The sequence below is a fragment of the Crotalus tigris genome, unplaced genomic scaffold, assembly GCF_016545835.1.
Source record: "Crotalus tigris isolate CLP2741 ecotype Arizona unplaced genomic scaffold, ASM1654583v1 scf7180000018468.2839379, whole genome shotgun sequence".
NCBI classification, from domain to species: domain Eukaryota; kingdom Metazoa; phylum Chordata; class Lepidosauria; order Squamata; family Viperidae; genus Crotalus; species Crotalus tigris.
In genome coordinates, this window is record NW_024097024.1 from 1,501,138 (window position 1) to 1,518,123 (window position 16,986).

The following is a 16,986-nucleotide window of genomic DNA, read 5'->3' on the forward strand; positions in this document are numbered from 1 at the left end:
GCTGTTTGATCTTCTACACATTGAGAGAAAAGCAGTAGTTTCAGCAGTAGGAAAGGGTCAAGTAAAAGAGATATAATTTACTATTTGCATAAAAATTTCTACTCACAAATCATCCTTGCTTCTGTTTTATTGCTTTACACATTACCTGTACTTTAAATTTTTCTACTATCTTTCTCTGAATAATGCATCAACTCCATCAAGCCACCTCTTTTTAAAGTCTCCTCCTTCATCTCAATCATTCACTCTTCTTTCATATATTGTTTTGTAATTCACTCCTCATATTTTTTCTCTAAACATTGAAATCATTTCAGTATATTCCTTTGTATTGAAAAGAGTTTATTGCATGTATTTCAAAAAAAATATTTTTGAAAACGCTTGAGACTTCTTTTGTTGTTTCAACAAAGGTGCTAATGATAGTTCTGTGCCTAATCTCATATATTGAATAATAGTTGATGAAGCAGATAGGAAAACAAAACATTGATATTGTTGTAACATATGTCATCTGTGCTATGATTTATAATTAGAAATTGGTAATTATAAACTTTGTAAATGAATTCTTGTCTTCAAAAAATTATACTATTTTAACATTAAATTGAGTAGTTTTATTTTATTAAATTATTTATTAAATGGTCAGAATAATAAACAGTATATTTTTAGATTAACTGCTTGAGAGTTATGAAGAATTACAGATTTTGAATATTAAGAATATTTTTGTGTTAGAAATCCATGATTTTTTTTAAAAAAAAATATGATCCATCAATTGTTATTTCAGAATGTGCTTAATTCTTTTAATGCCTTAAAACAATGTACTAATTAGAGCTTTGATTTCAGATTTACAATGGCTGAATACTGAAGGCTCACTTTCTTTATACAAACATCTTTGTGGGAAAGTAGTGGTATTAGATTTCTTCACCTACTGCTGCATCAATTGCATCCATATTTTGCCTGATCTTCATGATTTAGAGGAGAAGTACTCTGATAAAGGTATTAACCAGTCAATACTTTGTTCAAAGATAGATAACAGATTTCAAGAGAGATTGGACTTTGACTGTGGGAACAAAACAACTCTAGGCTGATTCCCTTCTTTAGGCTCTGCCTCTCATTTTACTACACTCCACATTCATGAGCTAGAGCCAGCTTGATGCCTCAACCTTATCTTCCTTCATGTACCAACAATCAACTAGTGAAAGATCCACAGGAATTAATGCCAACAATATTTGTCTAATGCTTTCCTGTCTTATCCTTGCTAGGGCTATTTCTGTGTTCATAATGGTATTCACAAGGTTATTTTAAAACCTAATGCACATTCTTATCACATCGATAGTCTGGAAATGACCTGTTGGGCTGCTGTATGAAGAAATGCTTCTTGACAGAAATACTTTGGGATAGAGCCAGTTTTAAATCTAGCCTGGTTCTAGAATTTTGCTGTGTAGTATTTTACTCTTTTCTCTCTGTTGTCAATGAAATTGTCTTAAAATATAGCTTACTTTTCTTTTTAAATAGAAAACATATTCTACTCAAATTGATTTGCCTAAATACAAATTGTTAGTGTCTAGATTATTGCCTATATAAAATCAGAACACACAACATGATTTTTCCTTCATTCTCTTTTTTTGTCTATTTCTTTACAATGCATTGAAACAATTGTGAAGTTTTCCTTACCTTTCAGATGAAAATACAAGCAGGAGAAATAGGGATAGATCTAGAAGATTCCATTTTAGTAGCAAAATTATATTAATATGGTAGCAGTTTAAGACATGAATGTATTGCATATTGATTAATGACATGCTACATTTTCTGTTGCATCCTTATTTGTAGAAATGATAAAATTTGGTGTTTTGTGATATCTCATTGCCATTTCTGTTGCAGATTTTAATAGATATATTTAGTGTCATTGTTATTATGTTATGGCGGTGCAGTGATTACAATGCAGTATTGCACGCTAACTCTGCTGACTGCCAGCAGTTCGATTGTGACCTGCTCATGGTTGACTCAGCCTTCCGTCCTTCTGAGGTTGGTAAAATGAGGAACCAGATTGTTGGAAACAATATTCTGACTCTGTAAACCACTTAACAGAGGGCTGTAAATATTTATGAAGCAATAAATAAGTTTTAAGTGCTATTGCTATTATTTCTTCATTTCAGTGCACATGTACTCTAACCAAATAGCATCACTTTTGGCTATTTAGCAAAAGTAAACTAATATAATAATAACAACTCTCACTTATGCAGTAAGACTAAATTCTATTTATACCAGTGGTTCTCAACATGTAGGTCGGGACCCCATTTGGGGTCGAACGACCATTTCACGGGGGTCGCCAAACAAGGCTGTCCGCCATTTTTTTCCCCTTTTCTTTGGCCACGTCCCTGGCACCTGGTGATGTATAAGTGGTTGGGGGGTCACCACAACATGGGGAACTGTATTATGGGGTCGTGGCATTAGAAAGGTTGAGAACCACTGATTTATACAGTACAGATAGTAGCAGCTCTAGGAGTCCAGTCTCTGCATTAATTATGCTACTTATCTTCAATTCTTAAAATAGGGAGAGGAAGGAAGAATAATTTAGAAACTCTTGCAGACTTCTACATGTCTTCAAAATGATAAGCAGACTGCAATATTATCCTTATTCCTATGAAATCCTTGTATAACTTTTTAAACTCTTATTTTAAACTTAAATGAAAAGATATTGAATGAAATGTTTTATTATTTATTGCAGTACCCTTGATACTCTCTTTATCAGATCATTTTTATAGCAGAAAAAAATGCAATTGAATTCAAACCAAATAAACTATTAAAAGCATTTGTTGTACTGGGTAATAAATTAAATTAAATACAATATAAAAGTCACTTAAGTATGTGGGAAAGGATACTGAAACCAGACCTATCATTTCCTCAGTTCTTTTGATCTAGGATTCTGTCTCTTAACAGAACACAAAGTTATTTATGGTGATATTGTGTCAACTCTGCATAATAGAAAGGTGAACAAGATTTCTGTGACTTCTTTTCTCTTTCCCTTTTCTCAGAAGAGAATTATAACAGTTGCTGTCTGTATCTGTCTCATCCTGTTTTGTAAACTGGGCTGTGAGAATAACCTTGAGAGACAAGACAAAGAATCATAGCCTCAGACATCCCGCTGAACTGTCCAGTTTTGCTATCCAGTCTTCTGGTTTGCAAAATTTAATTTAAAAAAGTACAGTAGGGGGTCATTTTGAAGTTGATTGTATAAGCTGTCCAGTGTGTTAATCACCATAAAGGTGTTTTATAATATGTTCAGACTCCAAGTTTTATTTGTTGCTTTCTCTTAATTGAGGTTGCTCCCTTTCTTGATGCTGATGCGGTAGGTTTGGGCTTTCTCATTTTAATGTTTTATTATGAATTTAGAAATCTTGTTACAACAGTCCTTGATCTCTTCTGTGTTACCCATAGAATATGTCGGGGGGGGGGCAATCGAAACCTAAGTGCTGTTACATATTTAAAGAAAAAGCAGGAAAAGATACATTTGTTTGTTAGAAATACTCCCAGGTTTTCCTTCCAAATTATTTGAGGCAGCTAGCAATCATAAAAATAAAGATTAAAAAAAAACAGAATTATAATTAAACAGAACTAAAACAATTATAGGCGCCAAATCTTGACTAAGTCAATTTGTCTTTTGTTTCCATTATAAAAGTCTGTTTTTATAGATTTCATTATTCATCTCACTGAATTTATTTATTTATTATTTATTAATAAAAATTTTATGCCGTCCAATCCCTAGGGACTCAGGGCGGCGTACAAAATTAAAACAATAAATATAAAAATAAAAATAAATGCATTCATACAGCAGGTCCCAATCGTATCCCGGCACCCCCGGGGACATCAACTGAATGTCACTACAGTACTGTTTTTGTGATGAAGAAAAAAGTGATAGCTCAGTAATAGAGCAATGGGTTTGAGAGGCAGGGTGGGCAGGATGGCAGCTGAGGCATTACAGTTACGGCCCTATTCCCTGGTATGTGTATACAACATCAAAATATACAACGAAGGCAGCTCTTTGAAGAGAATACTTTCATCTTGCTCTTTTGACACCACCAACCTCTGTGAATACCATTGGGAAGCTCTTTGTTTTACATGCAAAAACACCAAATTTAATTCCTCAGTATGAGTAGAAAAAAATTGTGTATAAAACTTAACGTTTTCATTGCCTTCAAGATAGCATTGAGCTAGATAAAATGGTGTTATAAGTCAATTTAACTCAAGAAATTTATTCTAAAGTATTGGATGCCTTTCTTGACAGTTCATATGAAAATATCAAAGTAGTACTACCCTCTCCTAAATAGTCTACAGCATTCTAAAGAATATTTTCATATACTTCTAAATGATGACTCATATGAAAAAATGGACGGTTTTGCCTTTCCATTTACAAGTGTAGGTTGACCCTGTACAATTTACAATGTAATAATAAGTCTGAGAAAATTACAGTTCCCATCCCCACATGGGCAAATACGCTTAGCCACAGGGATTTTACTATATCTGCCTTATAGAAATGCAGATGTAAATACGTTGAGTCTAGCTTTAAATTCTATTATATTGGAATAGCCTATTAATTTCCATCTGGAATTCCATGTCCCTCATTCTTTGAATAATTAATTGCTTACTTTGATTATAACATATTAAGAATATTGTAGTAGAGATAACCCATATGAAGTCAGCTTATGCTATATCATCCTGTTTCCAGGGTGAGGAAAAATTATCTATTAGAATTAGAGGAGTCAGTCCAACAGGGAAGAACTGCATTTTGATCCATTTTGATCTATACTACTGGTATTACAGTCTTATATATATTTTACAGTGAAGTTCTTCATGTTCTTTCTTTCTGAAGACAACATGCATGGTATAACTATTTATCTTATCCCAGAACAGAACAGTATTTCAACTAGGTTTATTGAATGTGGCTTTGTGTATATGATGTTTAAATGTTTCATTGTAAATGCCATAAATCTCATTGTTTCTTAATCTATGCTTTCAGATGGTGTCCTTATTATAGGTGTTCACTCAGCAAAATTTCCAAATGAAAAAGTTTTGGATAACATCAAAAGTGCTGTTCTTAGATATAACATCACTCATCCTGTGGTAAATGATGTTAATGCAACCCTGTGGCATGAGCTAGAAGTGTCTTGTTGGCCAACCTTGGTAATTGTTGGACCTCGTGGCAATATCTTATTCAGTCTGATTGGCGAAGGGCACAAGGACAAACTATTTCTGTTTACAACTATAGCCTTAAAATACTACAAGGAACAAGGACAAATTAATAGTAATAGAATTAGAACACAGCTATATAGAGACTCTTTGTCTTCTTCACCTTTGCTGTTCCCTGGGAAAATTGCAATAGATAGTTCTGAAAACACATTGGTAATAGCAGATACTGGACATCATAGGATTTTGGTTGTGAAAAAAAATGGTCACATCCTGCACATCATTGGAGGTAAGGGTCATCCAAATATATTTTATAACCTTATACTTTATTGTTTTGTTTTGTTGATTAATGATTGAAATAAAATAATTATTTTAAAACCTTGCATTTTATCTTGACAGTTCTCATGGCAAACCCTGAATTCTGTCTTCTACAACTCTTTAATATTGCATAATAAACTATTTTAAAATTAGTTTCCAGTCCTACAAAATGCTTCTTTGAATGTATATGGATTGAGATCCAAATAAATGATTATCTAATCACCACACAAAATCATGGAAATGATACCACATTTTTCAGACTTGAAGCTGGTATACTGCAAATAATGTGAACAGTAGAATCTATGAAATTCAATTACTTATTCTAGCATACAGCTGGCTGCATGTTTTCCTAGGCATTCCATTCCATTTTGCATTGCACTTATACAATTCCTTGTTTTGAAAGCTGAATTTTTAAAGGAAATTATTGTAGATACAATGAATGTGTTTGTATGTCTATTAAAGTTTAAAGTTTAACAGATTATATTACCAGGCATTGTATAAATTTAAACATTCTACTTTTGTAAGACAATCTCCACAGTTTTCTGTGAAACATATTAAATATATTTATTAAATTTGATTTGATTAGACCCACAGCTGTACTGCTATTCTTATTAATATAATATAAAATCCTTTGCATCATATATCTGACATGACTAGGTATCCATTGTTGACCTCTAGCAAAAGTTATATTCTTTGATGTTGTTTTTGCTCAAGGATCAGACAGAGGAAGAAATGATGGAAATTTTTCAGAAGCATCATTCAATTCTCCACAAGGAGTTGCCATAAAGAACAATATTATTTATGTAGCAGATACAGAAAACCATCTAATTAGAAAGGTAAATTGATTCATTATGTTCTATCGTGTCAGTACCAATTTAGCAACAACATAGACAATCTGGCCCTAACCTGGTCCTTACCTTGATTTTTTAAATGATAGAAAACAAAATTGACATAATTATTCAAGAGCTAAGCAATGTGATCAGCAGTAGTATTCCTAAATATATTTTTATTCCAAGTATATAGAAAAAGGTATTATTTTTCTTTTTCTATAAACTTTTAAAGCAACTTATCAAATGCAGGTAATCCTCATTTAGCAAGTACAGTTAGGATAAACAACTTATCCATTACATGAAGTGCTCACTAAATGACAAATCACATGACTGCAACTGTGCTTATGATTTTACTTCAGCTTTCCATTGCTTTACGGCATCAGAGGGATATGACTCCAAACAATGGGGCAAGTCCCAACAGTGAACAATGTTCACACACAAGCTGAGTAAAATGGCAAATCTAATAGTGTTTTTTTCCACTCCCCCACCCTTTGGAATATTCTCCCAATGCTAAAATAATTAGCAAGAAGGAAATTAATGTTTGCATTTACACTCAGTGGAGAAGAAAAAATTATTAGTGAGTAAGCATCCACTGCACACTTGCAGCTGTGAGCTGCTTAGGAGCCAAAAAGCCTTCATTGTGAAATTGATTACATTCTTGTCATAGACAGGCAGCAGGAGGGTTCTAATCAACTAATTAATATCACAGAGCTCAGTTTGTTAACTTGCAGTTAGCATCTTTCAGGAAAGAGCTACATTGCAGAGAAAAGCAACACAAGAAGAAGGAGCATTTTTAGGCAATCTCTTCAGGCATAGAACAACACATCTGAGCCGATACTGCAAAGTCTCTTTTTCATATATTTTTATTCATAGATGAAGACATTGGTGACAAAGTTACTTTTTTTATCACTGTCAGAACTGTGAACAGTTACTCTCTGAGGCAGTTGTTAAACAAGGTCATTAGAAACCAGTTGTTCTCTGCCTAGAACAATATATGCATTGTACCTCATTCATATTCTACCCATTGGAAACCATTTGGTAACTTTTTAATATGTTGCATATCAAACCTTAGTTCATTAGCATTGCAAAATATTGGTATCTTGGTGCTGATAATCATCTCCCACCGACTTAGATCCTGCATATATGAAATCATTCTAATTGTCATGTAGTGTTAGTAAAAACATCCAAACTTTCCATGTTATTGTTATTGAGTTATAAGACCTGAAATGGTTGCCATGTCTACTCACTAGTCTTAGAGTTAAGATTTAAAAAACCAGTTTTTCATTTATACTGCTCTATATTTTTTTTACATAAACTTTTTGTCATTAATTTATATTGTGGATTAGTCCTATAGAAGTGAATTGGGATAAATTTTATTTCAATTAATGAACAAAACCAATGTTGTAATTGAAGAAAACTATTGTTATCCCTAGCAGACAGACATAAAGTCTTCACCAAAGATACAAAATATTTCAAAATTAGAGATATGTGCTATTCGGGTAGCTAACTATAAAGCAGGACACAAACAAGCTCTCCCTGTTTACACAATTGTAGTATATTCAAAATAAATATTACAGTATTAAATATATTTTGCTAAAAATGGTTAACAGTATAAAAAGATGTGCCATTCTAAATATTAACTGTAAAAATAAATTAATGTGAATCCTTGGTGCTCTATGAGCTTGTTTGTTTGTAATTAGTAACAACCAAGCTCAGGGAGTGCCAGGAATTCCACAGATCAACCCTGAGTTACATGTATTCTCTTTTATTAAAATAAATCAACAATTGATTCTAGATTGACCTGCGGTTGGAGTTAGTGAGCACTGTTGCAGGAGTTGGAATACAAGGCACTGATAAGGAAGGAGGAGCCAAAGGAGATGAGCAGCCTATTAGTTCACCATGGGATATAACTTTGGGAAGCTTAGGTATTTTTATGATGTTTTTATTTTTTTACTTTACTTTTTCAAAGATTGTAGTCTTAATACCATTGCCAGTTATCTAATTTTTCTCTTCCACTTATCCCTTCCCTTATCACATGAGCACAAAAGATTATGACTCATCAGCATTTACAATAATTTGTATATGTTGAAGGCAATCACAATTCTTTTTTATTCATGTGCTCAACTTATATGCCCAGATGTAAAACCTGCGTATTGAAAATATAATTTTGTATCTTGTGGTAAAATAATTTTGCGAATGAAGGCAAATATACATGTCCCAGGATAATGTTGCAGGATCCAATCTGAATTGGTCACCGGGAGTCCAAGCTTTTGGACTCATGTTGGAGCTCATCTTCAGGGAACTTGTCAATCTCCAGGATGTGTGCAGTGGGCTGTTCTATGCAGAGTATTTATATGGTACCCTGGTTGTTTATATGGCTTTTAGTTGTTAATTGGGCTGTTGATGGCCGGCTATTAAATCATTGATTGTTGTTTCCTTGTGCTGCTGTCTCAGCTTCTAAGTAACTGGTAAACTGGTGGTAAATCAGTACTTCTCTTGACAGACAAGAGACTTGTTTCCCAGGCTTCAATCATTTCGTTGGCTATTTTTGTTCCTGCTTAGCCAACAATCTTAGTAACTGTGAAATTGAATGCATGTCCTTGTTCATTGCAATGTAAGACTGCCAATGAGTGCAGGCCTTCTCGTCTAATCGCTCATTCACACAGGCACCCATAAATACTATGCATAGAACAGCCCAGTGCACACATCCTGGAGATTGAGAAGTTCCCTGAAGATGGGCTCCAACACGAGTCCAAAAGCTTGGAAGAACCTTTGGTCCAAGTAACCAATTCAGATCGGATTCTAAAGTAATTTTGCTACATTTATTATAAAGTTAAAAATGTGGAATATTTTTTTCATGTTTTAATACTAACAGAGTATATTCATGAGGGTTGTTGTTTAAGATTACTGTTCTAAAATGGTTACTATTCATTTGATTCATGTATATTAATGCAAAATATTTTGTCATCAGATATGTAAGTGAAAGGGGAGAAAAGTTTGAGAAAGCTTTCAGACCTATTTTATTTAATACAGCTTAATCCTAAAGAGTAAAATGCTGTTAAATGCTTTACATTTATAATTATTTTTCAAAACATTTAGGAATGTTTATTTACTTATTTAAGAATAAACCCAGTATAGTTTATAGCTGCTAAATCACACTACAAAAATGGACACAGTGAACAGTGTATCTTTAAGGAGTCTAGGAAAAAGGCAACACTTTACATTATTTTACATTTATTGTCATACTTCCATCCAGAATAACTTTCCCTGTAATAATCGTGTGCTTATTGCATATATGGTTTATATATTTATCAGTATGATCAAGAGTCTTTTTAATTATTAGTTTTAAGAAATACAGGTTACAGTAGTAATATTTTTCTCTGTTTTCATATATTCATATATTTAATTGTTCTACACTGTCAAAAGAACTGTATTGGGCTGTTTAGAGGTACAGAAAATAAATGGGAACTAAATTATTTTCACAACTATCTGTATAATTACAAAAACTAATTTCCCCTAAACTAATTAATATTTTAATATAATTTTCAACAATGTGGTTAAGTATATCTAGGTAGTGAGTAAATAACTTCCATATCTTCCTTACAAACTATTTTATTAGAGAAATAAATCTTCTTCTATCTCAAAGATGCTTTTTCACAAGGCAACTGGACTTTCTTGTTTTTCTTTGAAGATGTTTCGCTTCTCATCCAAGAAGCTTCTTCAGCTCTTCAGAGCTGAACAAGAAAGTCCAGTTGCCTTGTGAAAAAGCATCTTTTGGATAACTATGACCTGGATGACTGAAAACCTCCATAGATATCCTCTTCTATCCTTTTATAGATGTTTTAGGTAACATATAAAATTTATCTGTAGATTTTTATATTATAAAAAAACCTAAGTTTTAACAAGTTATAAATTAAATGTGATTATGCATATTAAGTTTAGAAAAATTGTATTTTTAATTTGTATTTTTAGTTAAGTAAAAAACATAGTAGACTAGGTATATTGATAGTCGCTGTTCCAAAATCAAGGAAACTTTTAGGAGGATGTATTCTGGATTTGGGAGTATTGTATATAGAAAACAGCTTTTTTTCAATAGTAATATGTAAAACCTGAATGGCAGAATTGCAGTCAACCAAATGTATATTTACATTGCTTTTTTTCAGTAAGATTAAACAAAATGGTAGTACAAACTATAAAGTACATGGTCATAAGGCCAAAAGTCTAGCTCCAATTATATTTAGGACATCACAGCATGTGTATATTCATTTAAGACATTAAGACAAGCATTTTTTTTCTTAGGAACATGCATTCATTTTGTAACAAAGGCAATTTAAATATATATAGTATGTAGTTTAATATTTTTCTGAATGTAATAGTAATACTTATATTTTAGTTTTTAAAATAATAAATATTCCAGCTTTAGTGCTTTTGAATGGCATTGACATCTTACCACTTTATTAAGGACTATGTGGTTTTCAACATGTACATGCAGAGGATGTTCTTTCCATTCTCATCTATTTTTATTCAGTGCTATTGAAATCAAACAGTGCTAAACGCATTTTTGGTTGAAGTGTGAAGTGTTCTTGATAGCTGCATTCTTTCTGAGAGACACAGATCTAAGACCTTGGTGTTATGATCTATAAGTGTAGCTATGATTCAAGCTTTTGTGTGCATAGCTAGCAAAAGTTACTATAATGCTACAAAACATACAGGATTTTAAGCAGTGCTTTTTTTTTGTAAAAAAAAAAAAAAGTGCCGGAACTCATACACATTATATAATCTGCCTTGCCTACCCTACAAGGTTCCATCCAAGAAAGGTGCCGGAATTCCGTTCTGGGCATTCTATGACAAAAAAGCCCTGATTTTAAGTAAACAATACTGAAATATGCAGCATATATGCACTGTATATGAGGAAACATCCTGGTAAAGGGGCAAGTGTATATACTACATAACATATGACAGTATTTAAGTGCTTTGTAAAAAAAATAAGGTACATTTGTCTTTAATGTAAATAAGTATCTTTAAAAGACAGTTTGTGATTGAAAGCATCACTCTTCACATTCATGGACTTTGGTGCATAATATGCCTGATTCTACAACTATTCAGTTCTGCAGCTTTAGAGTGAGGTTTTGAAGGAAAATAAAATTATAATTTTTAAAAACCAAGTTTAGACTGAATGTTTATCAAGGGTTTATTCTGTGTAAACTGAAAAATGACTTAAAGAACAGACAAAAGTCATTTCCTCAGCAGTTTTGGCAGACCCTGCTATTTGAAAATATCTTTTAGGATTTGACTATTCTTTTCCATGCATTTTAAAACATTATATATGGGTGGATTAACATCAGTTTTCTTGTGCCTGTGTTTTTTATGGTCTTTCTATTATTAAATGTTGCAGTTAAATAAAAATAGTAATTTTCTTATTATTTGATATATTAAAAATTATATCTTTGGTATTGACACTACTAAAATAAAAAGATTATCAGTGGCATATGGTTTTCAAAATTTAAATAATTTATAACATATTTATACACACTATTTATTATATAATAAATTAAATATATTCTGGCTTCTAAACAAATTCCACAGGAAATTTCATTTTTAAATTCTTAAATTCTTTAAATTCTCTTCTTAATTTTCCAATTTTCAAGATTGCGTAATAAAATGAATTTCTACAACCCACCCATCAAAATCATTTCAAGAAAGTTTTGGCTCAGTTTTATAATGTATAATTTTCAATAAAAAAATCATATGCTTCACTTACAAATAATGATCTGCCGTAATGTGGTTTGTTTGTTTGAAGTAGAAACGAAGTAGATTTCATTTTTTCATACGTGTTTGAACAGCAGATAAACCTAAATCTTTATGGATATCATTGTTTAGAACTAAGGTATTGGTGGCTGTATGTTATTTACAGATATGGATTATTAGACATTACAGTATTGAGTTATTGATCTATGGCATGATACAGCTATTTGCAATGGGGCAAGCTAGGTCCCAGAGGCATTTTATGGTTTTGGCATATCAAGACATTTTAACAAACTCCATTATATATAATAGTTTGATGTGATAAGAGTTCAAAGCCAGGTTTGAGCTTTCAGTAGAACTTGTCTAATCATTCTGAACTATTAGAGGCTACCATTGCAATTTTTTTATTTTTCCAGAATATGAGATAGTTAATTTTGAGAAAACATTGTTTCATTGTCTTGTTGGGGCTTGTGAACACAATGAATCCATTGTTTACTCAAGTTGTACAAGCAATTATGTTGTTAAAATAGATTGGGCTCAGAATTGAGGAATATATTGTTCTGTAAAAATTCCAAAGCTGCAGCTTCATTTGTTAATCGTTCTTTGGCCCTTTTGTTTCTTAGATAAGAAAGCTGTTCAGCCTCCATGAAAATTTTGCTTCTTCTTGTGCTTTCCTAGTAAATGCTTTTTTACTTTCTATATTTTTTTGCTTCTTATTCTCAGAAAATAAATAGATATTATTGCAGAATCTTTTACGATTGCTTATCAGTGGTTTATTGGCATGAGTTTCTCAGTTTTATTTAAAAATATGATCAGCTTGATAATGGAGATATTCCATAGCAGAAACCATCAGACACAGTACAAACCATTAAGGAGTTTAATATAGATATATCTTGGTTCAATGATTGTTCAACTTAACGTATTAGTATTGTTTAAAGTAGGAAGACTTCAAGCAACCAACATTGGCCAGTGGATCCATATATATTCCATATATTCAGTTCTGCTGTCTGTTCTTGGAAAAGTTTTTCAGAAGTGCCATTGCTTCCTTCTTAGGACTCAGAGAAAGTGACTGGCCCAAATCACCCAACTGGTTTTGTGCCTAAGGCTCACAGTCTCACAGTTTCTAACGATGCCTTTACCCTTATACCAAACTGGCTCTTATTCTGCAGATAATGTGGTAATAGTATTGCAAACTATAATTGGTTTTAGAAGGGTAAGAAAAGCTCATTACAAGCTAGCTGTAGTAATATATTTTGTGAAGAATTTTTAAAAATACAGCAGGTTCCTACTTCCTTATCTGGGATTATGCATTAATATTCCTGAAAGGGACATACACTGCCAGTTCCTTTGAACGCCTAGAGGAATTCAGTAGCAATATTTATTTTTTCTTCTCTGACAGTACCATTTCATAATTCTCAGGTTATGATGGCAATTCGGAGTCTAATTTCTATTGCTAAGCGATGCGTTCATAAAGCGTGACACCATATGACTCATCAAGTAGCAATGGCAATCCCAGCAGTCCTAGTTGCTGTTGTAATCTCAGGACCGCACAGTTGTTAATTGAGGACATTAATTGGCTTCTGAGTGCAATTCAAGATACTATATATCATCTTTAAAAGACTTATATGGCACACAACTGGGTTACTTATAGCAGGGGTCCCCAACACTGGTCCAGACCACGGCATGCCAGCAACCAATCCGCACAGACTAGCACCATCTGTAGGATGCAGGCAGCATACAAAACCATGCATCTTCCAGTCCGCGGAAAAACCTCTCTCCATGGAACCAGTCCCTGGTGTCCAAAAGGTTTGGGACCTCTGACTTATAGGATTGCCTTCTCCCTATGGCAGTGGTGGTGAACCTATGGCACGCGTGCCACAGGTGGCACGCAGAGCCCTCTCTATGGGCACGCGCACCATCGCCCCAGTCCTAGATCTTCACCTTTTCGCTTTAGTGCAAAAAAAAAAAAAGGTTCAATCAATCAATCAATTTCAACTTCACGCAGGGAAAAAAATCTTGCAAAGTTGGAATTGATTGATTGAACTACTTAGTCCCACCCAGTCTGCCATTACCACTGCAGCCATGCCCACCCAATGGGCTACGCCCATCCAATGGGCCATGCCCACCCAGCACCCAACGATACATAAGTGGTTTTGGTTTGCAGTTTGGGCACTCGGTCTCTAAAAGGTTCGCCATCACTGCCCTATGGTATCTCCCTGTCCCACATATTTTGACAGGAAAGATATATTCCAGGTCTTTCCAGGAGCCATGCCTTTTCAGTAGTTCTAATGACTACAAAGGTAGCCCTGATCTTTTTGATAGGTTTCAGAAAGGCTTTCAGGATAGGGCTCTTTCCTTGAGCTTTGGGTCATATGTGATGTGTTGGAGGGTAGATTGGATGATAATGGCATTTCTGTTTGAATCACCATTTTATTATTTCATTATTGATTAGTTCATGTATTTTGTTTTGTTTTTAAGGAATGCCTCTGTTAATGACCAAAATTCACCAGCTAACTTTAAAATCCGCAATGTTTGAATCATAATAAGGACTTTTTGTTATAGTTTTAGCTATATGACCAAGTACCAGTTTGTAATAGTGTCCACCAGAATGCGCTGTACTTTTATAACGTTCACTTACTATATCTATTAAATGTATTAAAATATTTTCCCAGAAAAGGAATTATTATTTTTCAGGAAATGATGAATCCCTTGGGAAGCACTGAGGTCATAAAGGTTTTTCAGAGCTATTAATTGTACAGTGTAAATAAATTCCAAAAGGAAACTTAGAAGTTCATATGTGTGGTGTTGTATAATTAATACATGTTTTCCTCTATAATAATTTAGACCAAACAAGGGAAACCCATCAACTCTTAAAAGATTCAAGTCATGCACACAATGGTATTGCGTCAATACAGTATCATTTTCCATCCATACTCCTAATCTTGTTGCTTTTATTGGACAACAAAGCCTTTGGAAATTAAGGCTACTTCCACAAAAGAAATTATAATGATTTCTTTCCTTTGCTGTACTCATCACATGGGAAAAGCAAATAGGAAATTGTATTTCTAAGAACTAGCTTTCTATTTAGAAATATACTTTATTCTGATTTTAAAATCACAAATTTGGCCATTTTAATAGAGTAGGCCATATCTGATCAAAGTTGTTTTTGTCTTTTTGGAATTCTTTGGAATTGATAAGATATAATCAAAAATTTAAGTTGCTGAAATGTACTGCAGGACATCAAGGATTTCTGAATCAAAACAAAGGCACACAGTTGTAGAAATCATCAAGATAGCAACCATGTTCAGTAATCATCTGTTTAATGTCTGTTCAAAGTTACAACGGCACTGAAAAAGGTGATTTTATGACTGGTCTTCACACTTAATAACTATCACAGCATCTCTGTAGTCACATGATCAAAATTCAGGCATTTGGCAACCAGGAAGTATTTATGATGGTTACAGCATCCTAAGATAACATGATTGCCGATTGAGCTGCCAACAAGCAAAGTCACTGGGAGAAGCCAGGTTCACTTAACAGCTACGTGATTCAATTAATGACCATGGTTATTCGCTTAATGATTATGGCAAAAAAAAATAAAATCAGGAGTGACTCCTTTAACAACTGCATTGTTTAGCCATGGAAGTTCTGGTCCATAAATTGAGAATTGTTTATGGTAGTTAAAAACATGGTGGAATAAAATGCCTAGAGGGAAGGGTCTTCACAAACCTCTGGAGGCAAGATGTTCTGAAATACAGGAGAAACAGCAGAGGAGGTCTGTAGATCTTTAGCTCTCATCTCAAGAGTGAGAAGTCTAAACAGGCCTTCTCATGACCTTACCGGGTTGAACTAATTCAAGGAAGTGTCTGGTATAACCTAATACTTCATAATATAGGCCTCACTAGTTCTTTGATTTGGGGGTACCCTTTACAATGACATTAGTACTTACATATATGATTTTATTAAAATGGAATTCCAGTATTAATCTATCCACTGCATTTTGCCCCAGCTGAAGCTTCTGGGTTGAATCCAAGAGCTGTATCATGTGATGTTCATTACAGGTACCGTATTTTCCAGCGTATAAGACGACTTTCTAAACCATGAAAATCTTCTCAAAAGTCAGGGGTCGTCTTATACACCCAGTCGTCTTATACGCCAGAAAATACCATATTTTCTGGCATATAAGATGACTTTCTAACCATGAAAATCTTCTCAAAAGTCGGGGGTCTTATACGCCCAGTTGTCTTATACGCTGGAAAATATGGTAGTTCTCATTTAGAGGCCATAATTGGGATCAGCAGTTTTGTTGCTAAGTAATATGATTGCTAAGCAAAACGTCCATTTGGTTGTTAAGTGAATCATTGTGAGTCATTAAACGAGACATAATGAGGTAGCAACTTGCAATTTTACTGCCAGCATTTCTATTGACTCTTTTGAACGCCAGTGTAAAATGCAAATAGTGGTCACTTGACCATGGGACACTGCAACAGTTTAAATGCCCACCAGTTACAAAGTGTCTGAAAGTTGACCATAAAAAAGTAGGGATTTTGCAATAGTTCTAAATGCAAGCACTGATCATAAAGTTACTTTTTCAAGATTATTGTAATTTTGAATGGCTGCTAAACAGGGCAGTTGTTAACTGCAGTCTAACTATGCAGTAATCCAACCGGTTAGTAATGAAAGTATGAATTATTGTGCTCAAGTCATTCTTGTTCAGGTAGGGGCATAACAATTAGCAGTCAAAATTGGTCAAGGCTCTCCTTGCCACATCTTCCCTTTTTTGCTTTTATTTATCGATATTAACAGTTTCCTGATAAGCATCTTTGTTTAAACAAGAAGAGACTGAAATACATTTCTCATTAAACCACTTTTGTAGAGTTGGAGATTTCTGCTCATAACAAACAACTTGCTCTACTGGAGA

The 16,986-nt window shown here is 33.6% G+C and overlaps 1 protein-coding gene across 2 annotated transcripts in view; it reads left to right on the forward strand.

Moving 5' to 3' along the window:
* NHLRC2 (NHL repeat containing 2) overlaps positions 1-16,986 on the forward strand; it is a 33,119-nt gene that overhangs the window by 3,548 nt on the left and 12,585 nt on the right. The window contains exons 2-5 of one of the 2 annotated variants that reach the window (XM_039352716.1): positions 832-984; positions 5,006-5,461; positions 6,205-6,326; positions 8,116-8,245. In XM_039352716.1, the coding sequence (XP_039208650.1) occupies positions 832-984; positions 5,006-5,461; positions 6,205-6,326; positions 8,116-8,245 (861 nt within the window). The remainder of the gene's footprint in view (positions 1-831; positions 985-5,005; positions 5,462-6,204; positions 6,327-8,115; positions 8,246-16,986) is intronic. The other variant, XM_039352717.1, reaches the window with a different exon arrangement.